We start from the raw sequence: 16,023 nt of genomic DNA, 5'->3' as shown, positions 1-16,023 counted from the left end.
ATTTAATATATTTTGTACACACAGCTGTTAGAAAAAACACGACAATAAGAAGGATACAGAGTACAAGGGCACTACTTATTTCATGTTGAAATCTCTTCCAGTAGACCGGCAAAAGGAAAGAAGATTTAGGGACACACACCTAGTGCATACAGTAAACATTACATATAATAATATATACATATCACAAGACGTTTTGATTCGTTTTAAATTATTTCACTTATATTTTGTTGGCATTAAAATAAAACAAATTGTTTTTCTATAGTATGGCGATTGAAATGAAAAATGAATAGGAGATTCGTAATTAGATAGTGCGTGATCTACGCTCGTTTTTGTGATCCACTTTATATGAGGAAGTACATCGTAATTGACTGTGAAAATAACTTAAAATTCATGAATATCATCACAGCAACAGTATTAAGAACTAACCGTTCCATTACTATTAAAATTACACCTGAATTGAATATCAAAGCGAACTAGGTCAGTGACTTTACTCCGCATCCACATAAATCTTGCAGTTAGTATGTATGAATAATTGAACCGAACATTTGTTGGTTGTTTCTGTCTATTAGCTTATTTTCCAGGTTAGATTTTTCTACTAGCATTTATGACCAGTTTAGTTTATGATCCACGAGATGTTAAGAAATTACTGTAGTTTATTACAATGGGATTCTCTCCGTTTTTCAGTTAAGAAGACAAAACCCTAATCATGATTATCCTAAAACGTATCAATGCTTCATACCGGAACTAGGTAGAAAAGGACGATGATACGAAACTAACTACCACCAAGGAGTTAAGAAGCAATTGTAGCAGCTTGAAAATTCCATCGAGTGTTGCCATAATAAATTCGTTATCATGATAGATTATCTAGCCATAAGCATCTATACGTACCGTTGGTCAGATTCAACGGCACCGTCACACCTTGCTCGACTCGGCATTATTGCGAATAAAATCTGTTCACATTGTAACTCAAGTGATGGAACTGTGAAGCACATTATCTTCGATTGTCAAAAATTTTTGATCGAGAGACTAGTGTTGGCCAGTGAACTTAGTGATGTTGACAATAAGTGTGATTTATGGTCCCGCCCGCCGCCATTAAAACAATTGTTACAAGACGAACTTACTTACAAGCACATCTACAAATATATAAAGAATACAATTAAAGCAATTTAATGGAATGTGCTCATAGGCATAATATGACATCTATGAATGTGCTATGAAAAATAAGAGTTGACCCAAATGTTGTAAATACCAGGTCCTAAAATCCCAAAAAAAAAATCAGATCAACGGCCAGCGAACATTCCCAATATTACGCCGGTCTAGAGCCAGCGTGAATCGGAAGCGCAACCTTCCGTCCTCTCGCTAGGATTGGTAAATTGGCAGACATTCCCACGGCCAACAGCGTCATACCACATTTTAAAAAATCATAAGTGTTTAAGATTTAATTGTGCTACTTTGCAGTTCGACTTAAAGTGTGTGTGTTTTTATACTATAATAACATTATATAATATATTTTATAAATTTTACATAAGAATATATTCAATTCGATAAATAAAAATATGGGTAACCTAATCTTTTTTTTTTTTTTATTGCTTAGATGAGTGGACGAGCTCACAGCCCACCTGGTGTTAAGTGGTTACTGGAGCCCATAGACATCTACAACGTAAATGCGCCACCCACCTTGAGATATAAGTTCTAAGGTCTCAATTATAGTTACAACGGCTGCCCCACCCTTCAAACCGAAACGCATTACTGCTTCACGGCAGAAATAGGCAGGGTGGTGGTACCTACCCGTGCGGACTCACAAGAGGTCCTACCACCAGTAAAAAATCTTTAAATCTTTAAATTACAATTTTTTTGTTATTATCCTAGCGTTCCTAATTAATTTTGTCATTGGTCTGTGGTATGACTGCAAATTTCGGATGTCTTAAAATCGTCGTGGTAGGATCTCTTGTGAGTCCGCACGGATACCATCACGGCACCACCGCCCTACCTATTTCTACCGTGAAGCAGTAATGCGTTTCGGTTTGAAGGGTGAAGCAATCGTTGTAACAATACTGAGACCTTAGAACTTATACCTCCAGGTGAGTGGCGGCATTAAAAAAAAAAGTTAACAATTACGCTGAATATTTCCGATACAAAGACACCGATACATAAAAGATAGATACACGCTAGTTAGAGTATATCAAGGATCTATTCAGTTCTGCACGAAACAGCTGCCCTTCTGCTATCAAGGCTCCTTTGCAGTTTACTCTCTGACACAGCCCACTGAGTTTCTCGCCGGATCTTATCAGTGGGTCGTGTTCCGATCCGGTGATAGATTCTGCGAAGCACGGCTCTTGCTAGGGTTCGTGTTAGCAACGTCATCAGGTTTGAGCCCCGTGAGCTCACCTACTAGTTAAGGTTACGCTGAAATAGCCTCTCAAGGCTATCAGCTTAGGTAGGAAAAAAAAACAGCTCTTTTGCAGCGCTCGGAATGCTGTCGGCGAACCCCACCACTCCTGGCTGAGCCCGTTCCACTAACTATTACTTAGCATATTTATTGTACATCAAAACTACTATAATAAAGTTATTTTGGATTAAAAGTTTCAATATCGAGGTCGCTGGTATCAAGCAACAGCCATACATTCCCGAAGTTTCAACACAACTGGGTGAACGATGCAGGAACGCGTTGAAGGAGCAAACGAAGCAATTCTAATGTTAATTTTCATTGACGTGCCTAAATTACGCAGTATCAAGATATTTTTTGATGCTTTTATAGCATCGAACTACCATCGATGTTACGGTGCAACCGTAAAATTTTGATTTGTGTACATTGTATATTTCAGGAGTTGATTCAAGCTGCTACCAACCAGTGAGAAATATTTTCAAAATTTATTGCAATTTTTCAATTTTATTTGTATCTTCTGCTTGTTTGGCTAAAGGTTTCATTTTGTCTTTCAACGTTGAAAGTTGGGGATAAATTGTTTTAGTTTATAATATAATTCTGATGACATTTATTTAAATAGTTGGATTTCATGAATATGCTATACCCTTCAAAACATTGCTTCTAAGATCTATCCAATGAACTAGCGAGAATATTTTTTTTATTTTCAAAACTAAATGCTTCTAACTTCTAAATTTATTATTGTAGCTTATGCACAGATGCGTGGTTATCCTGCAGTGGTTTTTTCCACTAAATCGATTTTCTCAAAACGACGTTTTCCTTTTTTGAGGACTTAAAATGAATGAACACGATGGATTACATTTTTTATTTTCAAATATCATAAAATGATATTAACATCTTATATTTAACATTGATAAATAATCGCCCACGAACTTCGAGTGATATATAATTACATGGGTCTGATATTTACAAATACAGTATTAATCTTTACTATTCCATTATTTGTTATCGATTCAATTTACTTTAATAAAACATTATTCGAAGCAAAGTAACAAACCATATAGTGTTTGCAATTTAAAACAACTTTTACATTTACGAATCAAAGCTGTGAACAAATTTTATTAAAACTAACAAACGTTCAGCTGTCGCAACATTATTGTCATAATAACTATTCGATACGTCAAATACAATTTAAATTTTTTAATATTTACGAGACACGCAACATTACTCGTACATTTCCGCAAAATTTACAGTTCCATACTTAAAATTTAATACGTCCTCTAAACATTCATAATACTACAATAAATTCTTTGACGTTGCTTACAAAGTCTACTCTCACACATCATCCAGCATCATCCAAAAGGGACTATAATATATATTATATATTACCACAATTGAAACATATAAATTTGAATGAGCCAAATTACATTTTAATACACTAACCGGAAGACATAAATTTATTAATAACGAGTATTATATCATATTTTTTAATCTAAATTTTGTCCAAGAAATTAATTACTTAAATTTTTATGTTACATACGTTAATATATTATGTGTTAATTTATAATATAAATATTTTTTAAAAACGCTAGCATAAATTGTTGTCGATATTTCAAAAAAAAAAAAACCATACAATATCGTATAAAAGAATCGTGGTTTTCCAAAATTCATTAATAAATCTTTACTACGCCTACATTTTTTTAAATTATTATTAAATTTCTAAACAACATTTTAATGCTTTATTTGTTCGTTGTAATTACTGTCATTGTAAACAGTATCCCAAATTGTATATCATATAGTATTGTCATTTCACTTGTAATAACGTCTCAATGACCCAACAAACTAATTTATTATACTTATGTATGTATATTGTTCGCTATCTTACGTCTAAAGTCTATTGTCTTTTCAATTTTATTGTCACATACAAATCTAACGTTTTCTAATTACCTCACATTATTAACAGTTTAATATAATAAGCATCGTAAGTTTTAGTTTAATAATAATAATGTAATACAGGAAATATTTTTATTTCATCTAAGATAAACATTTTGAAATCAAAATTCGTATTAAATCTGATATGACAATATGATATTAATGTGAAATATTTTGTATATAAGTTATATGAAGATTAATCAGAAGACGGTTCGACATTTAGAGCCGCTACCGTTTTATTGTCTCGATTCACGTCATAAGGCCGATAAATGTTCTTCATAAACATTACATAACAATACCGTTAAAAACTTTACAACAACTTCAAAATAGTACAATATAAAATTCAACAGCCACGTCTTTATTATATCTAATTAAACAGCTGAATAATAAAACAAAGTGTGTCTATACGATGTGTTTTAGTAGAATGAATAATACGAGTGAAGTTAGTTTTTGTTTGTTAGCGCTGCTGTAGGAGATGTAATGTCGCGGAGAGCCGGTCGGTCGAGTCTTCTGTCTCTCGGTTCGTTGAGAGTAATCATTGTTAGTCGTGTTGGGAATGAAAACGTTGATATTGTAAAAGTTGAAGGCGTTATTGAGCTCGACTTGCCGCGGATCCGCGTCCAGCGCGTTCTGGTTGGCGCGGTCGTGCTGCTTCTTCACGTGAACCTTGGAGGGGCGGGTCGTCGACGCTGTGGTGGTGGACGGACGCGTGGTCGTGGTCGTCGTGGTCGTTGTGCTCGTAGTTGTGGTCGTCTTCTGTGGTGTTTCTGGAAAATCAAAAGTTTATCGTTCAAAATCACTCGATAACTACTCTTAATATTTATTTTGAGCTGTTTAAACGAATTAAATTTACCTTTTAAATTAATAGCTCCATCTGCTCTCCCGTATCCGTTGACAGCCGAGCACGTGTAGTCGCCGAAGTCATTCTTCTTAAGACGAGTTATAGTCAAGTTCATACGCAACGCGTACTCGTTCAATATCTCTTCGGATATAACGTATTTGGAGCTGTTCAAAAGTTTCCCACCTATGACAAAGTTTGTTATTTGTTTGAGAAAAGAATATCAGATTCTTTATTTCAGACTTTTTATTAGAATTTTTATATAATACTAGCTGTACCCGACTGCTTCGTTGGATATTTTAAATTAACATTATTATTTCTCACCCCCACAAAGATTCTCATCATCAACGCCCCCTCAACTGGTGTAGGGAGTCCAACACTCATATAAATATTAGCCTATCCATTAAGTACATGTATTTTCTACATGGACACCAAGTTTCAAGTCAATCGGATGCATGGTTCAGTAGTTATAACGGAAAATCCGTAAAAACCACTGTAGATTTATATATTAGTATAGATATAGATATAGATGATAAGGATATAAAAGAAAAACCTAGCAATAAATTAGATTTATTGAAGCTAATACAAACGTGTTTACTTTAGATACCTTTTGAAATAAATCGGTGATAAAAAAACCGATGAGCTATACGTACTGTTGTGTGATTTTCCTCTCTGCCATGTATTTAGAGATTTAGGAGACGACTCAACGTAGCACTGCAGCGTAACTTGCATGTCTGTTGATCTCAGCACAACTGGACTCGCCACCCGAACTATAGGTTCAACTGTACGCAAAGAATTAGAAAGCTTATGTGAGATTTACCACAAACACGATAACTACTGTCCGGATTTGATTCACGATTCAGAGCGTATTTTTTATAGATATCCTTATTTAAAGATATGTTTTCGAGAATGATAGAAAGATATGTCATTGTTTGAGATCGAAGTGATTTTTTCTTGCCTTGCACGCTCGCGGACACACAAGAAAAGCCCTAACTTGGGGCGGATGATTTTTTTTATTGCTTATGTGGGTGGACGAGCTTACGGCCCACCTGATATTAAGTGCTTACTGGAGCCCATAGACATCTACAACGTAAATGCCGCCACCTACCTTTTGAAATATAAGTTCTAAGGTCTCAGTATAGTTACAGCGGGTGCCCCATCCTCCAAACCCAAACGCATTACTGCTTCACGGCAGAATAGGCAGGGTAGTAGCAGCTACCCGCGCGGACTCACAAAACGTCCTACCACCAGTGATTACGCAAATTATAATTTTGCGGGTTTGATTTTTATTACACGATGTTATTCCTTCACCGTGGAAGTCAATCGTGAACATTTGCTGAATACATATTTCATTAGAAAAATTGGTACCCGCGTTAGAATCGAACACCGGTGCATCGCTGAACACGAATGCACCGGACGACTTATCCTTTAGGCCACGACGACTTTAATACCTTATTAATAATTATATTATTCAGTTAATCTCTTCATAAATCTAATTTGTCAGTGAAGCTAATTCTTATAATCTCAGTTCACCTACGAAATCAATTTATAAACATGGCGAAGTAAAGTTTTACGCTTTCCAAATTAAGTCCACTCAATTAAGGTGGGGCTTTAAAGCGAGGCAGTTCGGTTGAGGATATAAAGTTGGACAGTTTATTTCCTTGCACGGACAATAACTTCACTCGATCGATTCCCCTACGAACAAATCGAACGCTACATTTTAGCGTTAACACGAAGCAAAAGTTTTCGTAACTTGCAGACTATAAATTCTCTCGTTTTATGAAGCACTCAGTCATTTCACATAGACGGCTGGCTTCATCAAAAAACCTACGAATAAAATCCTCGAGTGGATCTCAATTGTATTTCTATAGAAGGCGTGTTTTACGATCGCCAATACAACTCTAGATGAGTGAGCGCTTTCCAGTAGGATCGTAAATAAAAGAGTTTTTAGTTTACTCACAGAGTACGGTGACCTCGTAGCGGCGGCTCTTTGTAGGCGGAATGCCGTTGGCTGCGATACACAGATAGGTGCCCATGTCCGAACGCCGCAGGCCTTTCAGCACAAGAGTTGAACCAACATAGCTGTCCACCACTGGACAGACATATAAATTTTTGTGATAAGAAGCTATGTACGTACAATAAATAAAAAATACAATACAAAATTCTATAATAATAATAACTCTTTATTTAATACCACATGTAGAGAGTAAGCATATAAAACAAATAATAATAGGTGACACCAATTGGCGGCCTTATCGCTGAAAGCGATCTCTTCCAGGCAACCTTGCAAGGAGAGGAATAAGCAAACTAGCATGAACGGTGCTATATCTTAATAAGCGTACATAAAAATATATACTTATATACACATGTGAAAAATAATACAATACAAGATAGACTTCCATACGATACATTCAGGATACATTCTATTTTAACTATTAAAAATAAAAAATATTTGGATGGACCTACAACGTAAATACCACTATATATCGCATATACGGTGCTATAAACTCACTTATGCAATTTTTGTTAACACTGAACTGAGTATGAGAAAATACATTTTTTAATAGTTATTACTGAGCTCGTTTCAGATGTTTGCTTTTACTGATGAAGTTTAAAGTTGTAGTTTAAATATTATTTTATTTCTATAGTCTAGCAGAACTATATAAGAATTATTAACGTGTTGAATTTTCCAACGTTTCTCATGAAAAATTACATAAATTAATTTGCATAAGTGACGTTATCGCACCGTATGTGCGTATTATGAGACATAAGATTGTAAAAGTACTAACTTTTAAATCAATTCTTAAGAAATTAGTGATTAAGTTAGGATAAGTGATAATAATACTCTTGCTATAGAAGGATGTTGAGAAGGTACAAGCAGTAGCTTGAAAATGTCGGGGCTGACTACCCGCTTCTGATTAGTAGCCGGATAGACCATTATTATCATCGAATCCTCTGACCTACTTTCTAATTCAAACGAAACTAACATTTAGTTTGAACAATTGATATTTCCAAACGTCGATTGTCTCTTATCAGTAATAGGTTTAAGTTCCGTTCTGTGCAATTTAATATCAAAAAAGGACAACGTAAATACCAGACTAAACAAGCAAATATATTCAGTCTCTGAAAAACTCTGTTAAACAACCTTTCTGTTTTTTACCAACCAAAAACCAATCGACTGGACCCGGAATTGTTTGATGGTAAGTAAAATACAGGTTTCTAGGTATTTGTGCATTTTTGAGTCCCAATTTGAATTGGTACAATTAGGTAATCAACAATGATGCTTCAGTGCGTTTTATTTGAAAAATAGCTGCGTAAGAGAGGAAAGATGTTTTTCATTTGGGATTTTAAAACTATTTGAGAACACTCCAAGAGCTAAAAATCTTAAATTCAATACATCAGGTCGGACGATTATTTGGTGATAAAATAATACGTGTGCAGTTCACATGTGGTTGAAGTCTTCAGTATTATTATATCTCATTCTCACGCAGGCTAAATGCTATACTATGTATAATATGTTTGTCTCTTTTTAGTGTCGTTTTTTTGGTTCATAAAGTGTCAAATCAGAGCGGTGCTGACGTTTTCTTAACTGTTCAATAATGAGCCATGTCATTCATCCGATTATACTGGTACAAGTGTACTAGCCCGGACAACTTCTAACTATTGATAGTAGCGTCTCAATCACCTTCTCCCTGTCGTTGCTTTTCGGTCAATGTCCTTAATTATCGCCTGATTTTACTATCGGTAAGTATCCGTGTATTTCGATACGAAGGGTTAAACCTTAGATCTTTTACATCATAATAGTACTAAGGTTTCTTTCTCATATCTCAAAATGAGCCATGGCACTCACATTGGGATATGCGTAAGATCTAAACCACAGTAAAATAGGTATACCGTAATAAAATTTCAACTTTATAATGACAAATAAAAAATGAGTTGATTTTATAAATCATTATATTTCACAAAAGAAAACTTCGACAAGACGAGTTAACAAATTGAATACCACAATATTGTCTTTTTGTTTACTCGTTCACGTATTTTCAAATAATCTTTTCAATTTTACAAAATGTAACCTTTAGAAATTAGGTCTTCAAGTGCTTCAACAAAATGGAATTAGCCTGTTAACCAAAAACAGACTTGGAAGCGTTGGCTGCATTTAATGTTAGATTGTACACAACGACAGAACCACGCGAGGGGGCCACTGAAATAGTATGATTTATCGTTAGGAGAAAATTGGCGTTTACCCAATTTTGTAGATGCTATAAAAATGAGTTGATTTTATATATAATTATTTTTCACAAAATAAACTTCGACAAGACGAGTTAACAAATTGAATACCACAATATATTTTTTCGTTTACTCGTTCACGTATTTTCAAATAATCTTTTCAATTTTACTAAATTATCTGAAAATTAAAAATTAGGTCTTGGATTGCCTTAACAAATAGGAATTAGCCTGTTAACCAAAACAGGTTTGGAAGCGTTGGCTTTGGCTGCATTTAATGTTAGATTGTACACAACGACAGAACCACGCGAGGGGCCCACTGAAATAGTATGATTTATCGTCAGGAGAAAATTGGCGTTTACCCAATTGTGTAGATGCGGCTGATGGCTGATAAATAGGTTTTAGTTAACAGAACTTTTTTTTGATAATGCATTATTTTTACAGAACGATTAGTCCTAAGTTACAATTAAATCGCTTTACTGTAGCTTTTTTATTTTGTACACATCGCCTTCTTTACCGTGAGCATGAGCGTGAGGTAAGCGTTGAGTGTTCTATTGTCAATATAGATCTCAAGACTCCTCGACATTTCCTTGTTTTTGTGGTTTTCGTACAGTGGGCCACCAATTGTCGATTCCATATGTCCTTGGCACAGGTGTTGCTGTTATTCCTTGATGATATCGCGCCATTATGCGATAACGAACACACAGGGGTTGAGAACATCGTCCTTTGCTTTTCTACTGAGTAATCATGGTTTCCGTTTTTAAAAGTGGGGTAACCGATAGGTTAAATAATGCTGAACCTCACACCTTAAGGTAGATGGACGTTATGAAGGCTATGGGCTCCGATAACCACTTAACACCAAGTGGGTCGTGATCTCTTAGCAATAACCTATCTTAGTACCTATCTTAGCAATAAGCTAGTATTTCCTAGCTATAAATTTTCTATGCAGTTCATTCAAAATTGTGCCCCGTGTAATTCCAAAAACTTCAATTAAGGCATTATGCTGAAGTTTGAAGTTCCAAGTGACATGGAGGCTGGAGGCTTGGAAAGCGAAACACAATCGGATACCGTAAATGGTCTAACTTACTCAACAAACTCCACAGTGGACTTATTCGGTGAGGAATTCCGTCCTTACAACAAAAGCACGTTACTGTTTAAATAACCACCAAAGATACCCGAGAAAATTGTTAATTCCTTCTAGATAAAGAAGCTATTAATAAAAATGTAGAGTAGCTTTTAATAAAAAAAAATTTTATTGCTTGGATGTGTGGACGAGCTCACAGCCCACCTGGTGTTAAGTGGTTACTGGAGCCCATAGACATCTACAGCGTAAATGCGCCACACACCTTGAGATATAAGTTCTAAGGTCTCAGTATAGTTACAACGGCTGCCCCACCCTTCAAACCGAAACGCATTACTGCTTCACGGCAGAAATAGGCGGTGCGGTGGTACCTACCCGTGCGGACTCACAAGAGGTCCTACCACCAGTAAAGAAGATAATAACCAGTAATAAGACTTTAAAGCTACATTTAAACTACATTTACCTATAGTGAGACCTTAGAACTTATATCTCGAGGTGGGTGGCGCATTTACGTTGTAGATGTCTATGGGCTCCAGTAACCAATTGACATCAGGTGGGCTGTGAGCTCGTCCATCCATCTAAGCAATAAATAAAAAAAATAAAAAAAAAACTTTGGGTTAGAGTGAACAAACAACAAATAATTGTACAATCCAGGCTTTGTTAGTCTTGTTATACTTGATAGAGAATGTTTACCTAAGAAATACATTACAATTGTATGAACTTTGTTTTCTTCACTTTTGACGGGCAAAATAAATAATTTACAACATCAAATACCACGTTAATCTAATAATCGTATCGTAATCGCATTAACAGATATACAAAATAAATACACGTGTCAAAACGAATAAGAACATTGTTGTTCCCATTGCGTCAGGAAAGCTTATTGTATGAGCTGATAAAAAAAATACAATAGTAATCCGATTTTCAGAAAAAATATAAAAGCTCGCAACCATGCTTACGAAACTTTTTACGTTATGATCTTTCTATCATACTTCATCTCATTTTTTTATTTTTCTGATTTGCTAAATAAGCTCACGACCTGTCTGGTGATAAAATAAACCCATAAACGTCAAAAACTGAATGCCTTGAATATGAGTTCCAATTGTATTATTACGTACGTATACGATATTATTTCAACATCATTGAAGAGCCATACGAACATTCCTTAGTTACGTTTAATATCTGAATTAGCTATTTAATCCTGAACAAAAAAAAAAAAAAAAGAAAAAAAAAAAAAAATCCTGAATATAATTCAAAATAATTCGAATATTGATAATAATTAATAATAAGAATTATAATATACCGAACGCCTTATTCTTTTAAGCACTTCAACTATGTAATAATTAAACAGTATGAGCGTGAAAAATAAAGTTTAAATTAAATACTGGCTAGGATACGAAATGGATACTCATGTTTTTATTTCTAAAGACAGATTTTACAATTTCAGATGTTAAGAAGTTCCGGTAACCATTTTAATCAGAAGATTCGGAATTGACAGATTTGTCCTACCCTTTTGAATATAGGACTATTTAGCCACAGATATATTTATTATTTAGCCATAACACACTATCAATAACTATAAACATGTTAATACTCTTAAATAAGCGTACTAAACTATTTATATAGTTTTATTAACGTAAACTATGCTTTGTAATGGTCTAAGCAAAACGTCAAACAATTCATCGAGATCATAAATTAAAATCGCGGCTAATTTAACAATTGCTGTCAAATTAAATTTAATGTTTATAATTTATCGCTTCACTAAAACACACGAGGCTCCTAAATATCAAGCGCAAATATAAGGATACGTACAGAGAGCGCTTAATATCGAAAGCGGGGCTTGTATGAAATTGTATTTTATTAACGGGTTATAAAGTTGCCTTGCGACATGTCGTTGGCAACTTGTTACGCCAGACGACGGCTGCGATTCAGCAATTCCCCTTTATTATTACGCCGAGACTAATTGTTTTCCGATTTCATTTCTCAGACAAATCATTTACTACCACTAAACACATTTTAAATGAAAAATGCTTAGTTTCAAACTTGGTCCGAAGTCGATATTTAAATATTATGTTAAACAAATCAAAAAATATATTTTTCATATACATATAAATATAAAACGGAGTATTAGTATTATTATACTTGACAACATATTGCTAACAGATTTTTTCCTAGATTTTAACCTATTTAAAAAAAAAAGAACAATCATAAGAGTTCCCCAACATTAGATATATTCATAATTTATTCACATAGTATCCAGCTCTAGTATAACATAATATCCTAACATCTACTAACAACTATCCTGTTCAAAATTAAGATTCTAAGCACCCACGCGCATACCTAGCATTGTAATGTTTCAAAGATGATGAACTTTGTTCTTGATGTCTTTTAATGAACTTTTATCGAAGAACCATTCGCGATGTAATATAACAGGCTGTCCTTAGGAGATAGTCTAACCGGTAGCTATAATAGAAAGTAAGATAAAACCAAGGAAAAACGCCACGATAACCACGATCATGATAATGACCCTTTTAATGTATGGTTACGTATACAAATTCAAACAACAAAGTTAGAGCCGAGCGCAGTGCAAGGGTCTTCCCTTTGCCGTTTCTTGTTTGAAATATTGAACTGAGAATTCAAAATTAAATTGGAAAACCGTAAAACGAAAGCCTGCAACAATTTGATCTTGATCATTACATTTTATTTACTTCGTTAGGCTAATTAATGATCCGTTCGCGATGTTTTATTAAGTGAGTTAATTAAGTTTGCTGACTCCGCTGTTCGCCTCGACGCCGCACTTCACGACACGACATACGTAATTAAATTATCCATTATTTTGCAATACAGTATAAAATCTAACACACAAATTACCTTGGTACCTTGTCATTATTCATTTTTAATACGCTTTTATTAGCTTCAGACGTATGTATGTTAGTATGTAACGGAATCTTTGAACATGATTTCAAAAAAAAATTAAATTCAACAAAACAATGAATAATAAAAAATAGTTTAGAAAAAAATACACAAAAAAGCGTGGAGTGCTTTTCAGGATATTATCAAAATAACCCTTCTACTCACATCTGTGCATAAAATATTTATAACTACCGATACCATGCGCCCCCGCTTTTTTTACAATAAAATAATATTTTCTTACACTATTTTTCATTCAAATTTATTTAAAAAAAAATTCTAATTTTTAGTTGGATTTTCTATAAAAGCGTATTTTGTTACTTTTTTTAAATTTTGTATATTTTGATTTTGTAGTGGCGACTCGATTTTCACTCCATTGAATACACACATAAAGCTTCGTTTATTTCAGAGAAACCTCAGAAACTTCTTCAGACATTTACGCTCGCTTGATGTTTCCCCAACAGAAATAAAACGAATATTATAGAAAAAGGAAAACGTGAGGCTACTCGAAGGGCAATTCTTATATATTTAGTGAAGCATGTCTAACATGTCCAATTAATACAAAGGCAGAGCCGGCTCCGCCACTCTGTTAACTATTACAACCTCCCTCCGCTTACTGGGGACTGCCAGTCTTTTGTTTACGCTTAATGGCTTAAATAAAACGGGTCAAATTCGTAAAACACCGAAGCGAAAAGGTTTTAAATAGTATGTAGGGAACAAGCAATTTTGTGCCTAACACACTCATATTATGGACGATTACGTACAAGATTTGATATTATCAAACACGTTATGTTTACGTGTGGGTTACTACGGCGAGGCCTTTAATTGTTTCAAACTCCCATGTCTTTTCGCCTTGCCTCTCGTCGGAGCCCTAAAACTCGGTCGTTATAGCAAACTATAAAGATAACAAACCTGTTAGAAGCACGGTCTTCAGTAAGCCGTTCGTTTAATTTCCTGACCAAAACCCAGGCTACCATAATATTTTGTTTAAGTAGTAATTGAGTTCTTTGAACGCGATTTTCCACGGAAATGAATTTCAAGCATTATTCTCGTGCCAGTCACCGTTGCACAACCGACTTGAGACAAATAGCCTCGATTACAATCTTATTTGGAGAACAATCCATCTTTACTAAAGACTTTCGTGGGCTGTCTATCTCTGAACATTCCGCTTTCGTTTTCTTTTATGATACGATATAACATTACAAAACAAAAGTAATTTGTTTAAAGAATTATCTTAAAAATTGAAATTATAATTATAATTTTATTCAAATCTTTTATTTTGATAATTTCTTCACACGAATATAAGTTTTTAAGGTGTTTCGGGAACAAAATTAAAGATTAAGTAGACTAGATATTCTGAAAATAGCTTTGCAATTAACAGAATTTTAAGAAAAATGTTATGAGAATGTTATTATTAATTTACGGCATCTTTCCAATAATTATCGTTATATTTATTTATTCTTAAGTAACACATAAATACCTGTACTGTTTAAGGAGTCTATGCAACTGTATTTTTGATCATTATCACCGCCAAAAGATGAAAATGTGGTTTTAGCTTTTTATACAATTCGCAAAATAATGTATAAATGCTGATAATCAAGGGGAAACGAGCTCTCGGTCTTCTAGTTCTGAGTGGCTACCACAGTCCGTACACGTCACAATGTGCACGTCTTTCATCTTAGATGATTCCGGTCATCGTTCTCGTCGAACCCGTCGCTTGCAACGAAGGGCTCTGCGAGTAAATTAACCCACAGACACAGCCCACTGAGTTTCTCGCCTAATCTTCTCAGTGGGTCGCGTTTCCGATGCGGTGGTAGATTTTGCGAAGGACGGCTCTTGCTAGGGCCAGTGTTAGCAACAACGTTTGAACCCCGTGAGCTCAGCTACTCGCCCGGTTACGCTGAAGTGGTCTCTCAAGACCATCAGCTTAGACAGGTTTTTTTTGGAGTTTACTCCTTTAGAATCGATTTACATATATAGGCCCGGGGTATGAAAATTATGGGGACCAAAATCGTACTAGCATGTCACACGAAATGCGTTATGCGCATTTCGTGTGACATGCTAGTACATGCGCCGGCAGTCCGCCACAAAGCCTCGTACTGATCGCGCGTTTCTCTCATTATTGTATTTTCATATATTTGTTAGTCGTTTGTTTTGTGTCTCGTTAATTTGTTAATAATCTGTAGTGTATCGTGTTGTCGTAATATAGAACTATTTCTCGTATTGTTTCGTTTAATTTTTTATATCCAGTAAACTCCAGTCGTGCGTCGGAGCGGACACACACACTTTTTTGTTTTTAGGTGTGAAACTCAACTTTTTCGTAAATAACAAGAAATTTAGAAATATTAATTTTGCGTTCACTCTCATCGCTCAATCGAAACGCGTTTATTTCGAACTCAGAATTTCTTTCCAATATCCTAAGGCTATATCTTAATAAATCCTACAAAACTCCAATGTTTTAACCGCGCGGGCACCTGCTCTCGCTCCAGGCAGGCTTTGAATGCAAAATTAGTCTTGTTTCTTTTTTATCACTTAGTTGAATAGCGATGGGCTTCGAATAAAATTTATCGGAGAATTGACGTCTTTTTTATTTTACTGTTTTCTAATAATCAATTTTGTAGTTAAGAGCTAATGTTGAAAATTATTTTAATAATC

At 34.7% G+C, this 16,023-nt stretch overlaps 1 protein-coding gene across 2 annotated transcripts in view; it reads right to left on the bottom strand.

The window, feature by feature from the left end:
* Nucleotides 1–3,239: 3,239 nt before the first annotated feature.
* Nucleotides 3,240–16,023, bottom strand: part of LOC114241388 (lachesin) — a 69,268-nt gene continuing 56,484 nt past the window's right edge. For both annotated transcript variants that reach the window (XM_028172209.2, XM_089728349.1), the window contains 4 exons: nucleotides 7,114–7,245; nucleotides 5,807–5,935; nucleotides 5,169–5,339; nucleotides 3,240–5,082 (listed from right to left, as the gene is read on the bottom strand). In XM_028172209.2, coding sequence (XP_028028010.2) covers nucleotides 4,718–5,082; nucleotides 5,169–5,339; nucleotides 5,807–5,935; nucleotides 7,114–7,245 — 797 coding nt within the window. In that variant the 3' untranslated portion in view covers nucleotides 3,240–4,717. The remainder of the gene's footprint in view (nucleotides 5,083–5,168; nucleotides 5,340–5,806; nucleotides 5,936–7,113; nucleotides 7,246–16,023) is intronic.

This window comes from Bombyx mandarina, chromosome 06 (assembly GCF_030267445.1).
Source record: "Bombyx mandarina strain Sakado chromosome 06, ASM3026744v2".
In the NCBI taxonomy this organism is placed as follows: Eukaryota; Metazoa; Arthropoda; class Insecta; order Lepidoptera; family Bombycidae; genus Bombyx; species Bombyx mandarina.
Note: the sequence above shows the minus strand (reverse complement) of the source record. Positions and strands in the feature narration are given on the sequence as shown.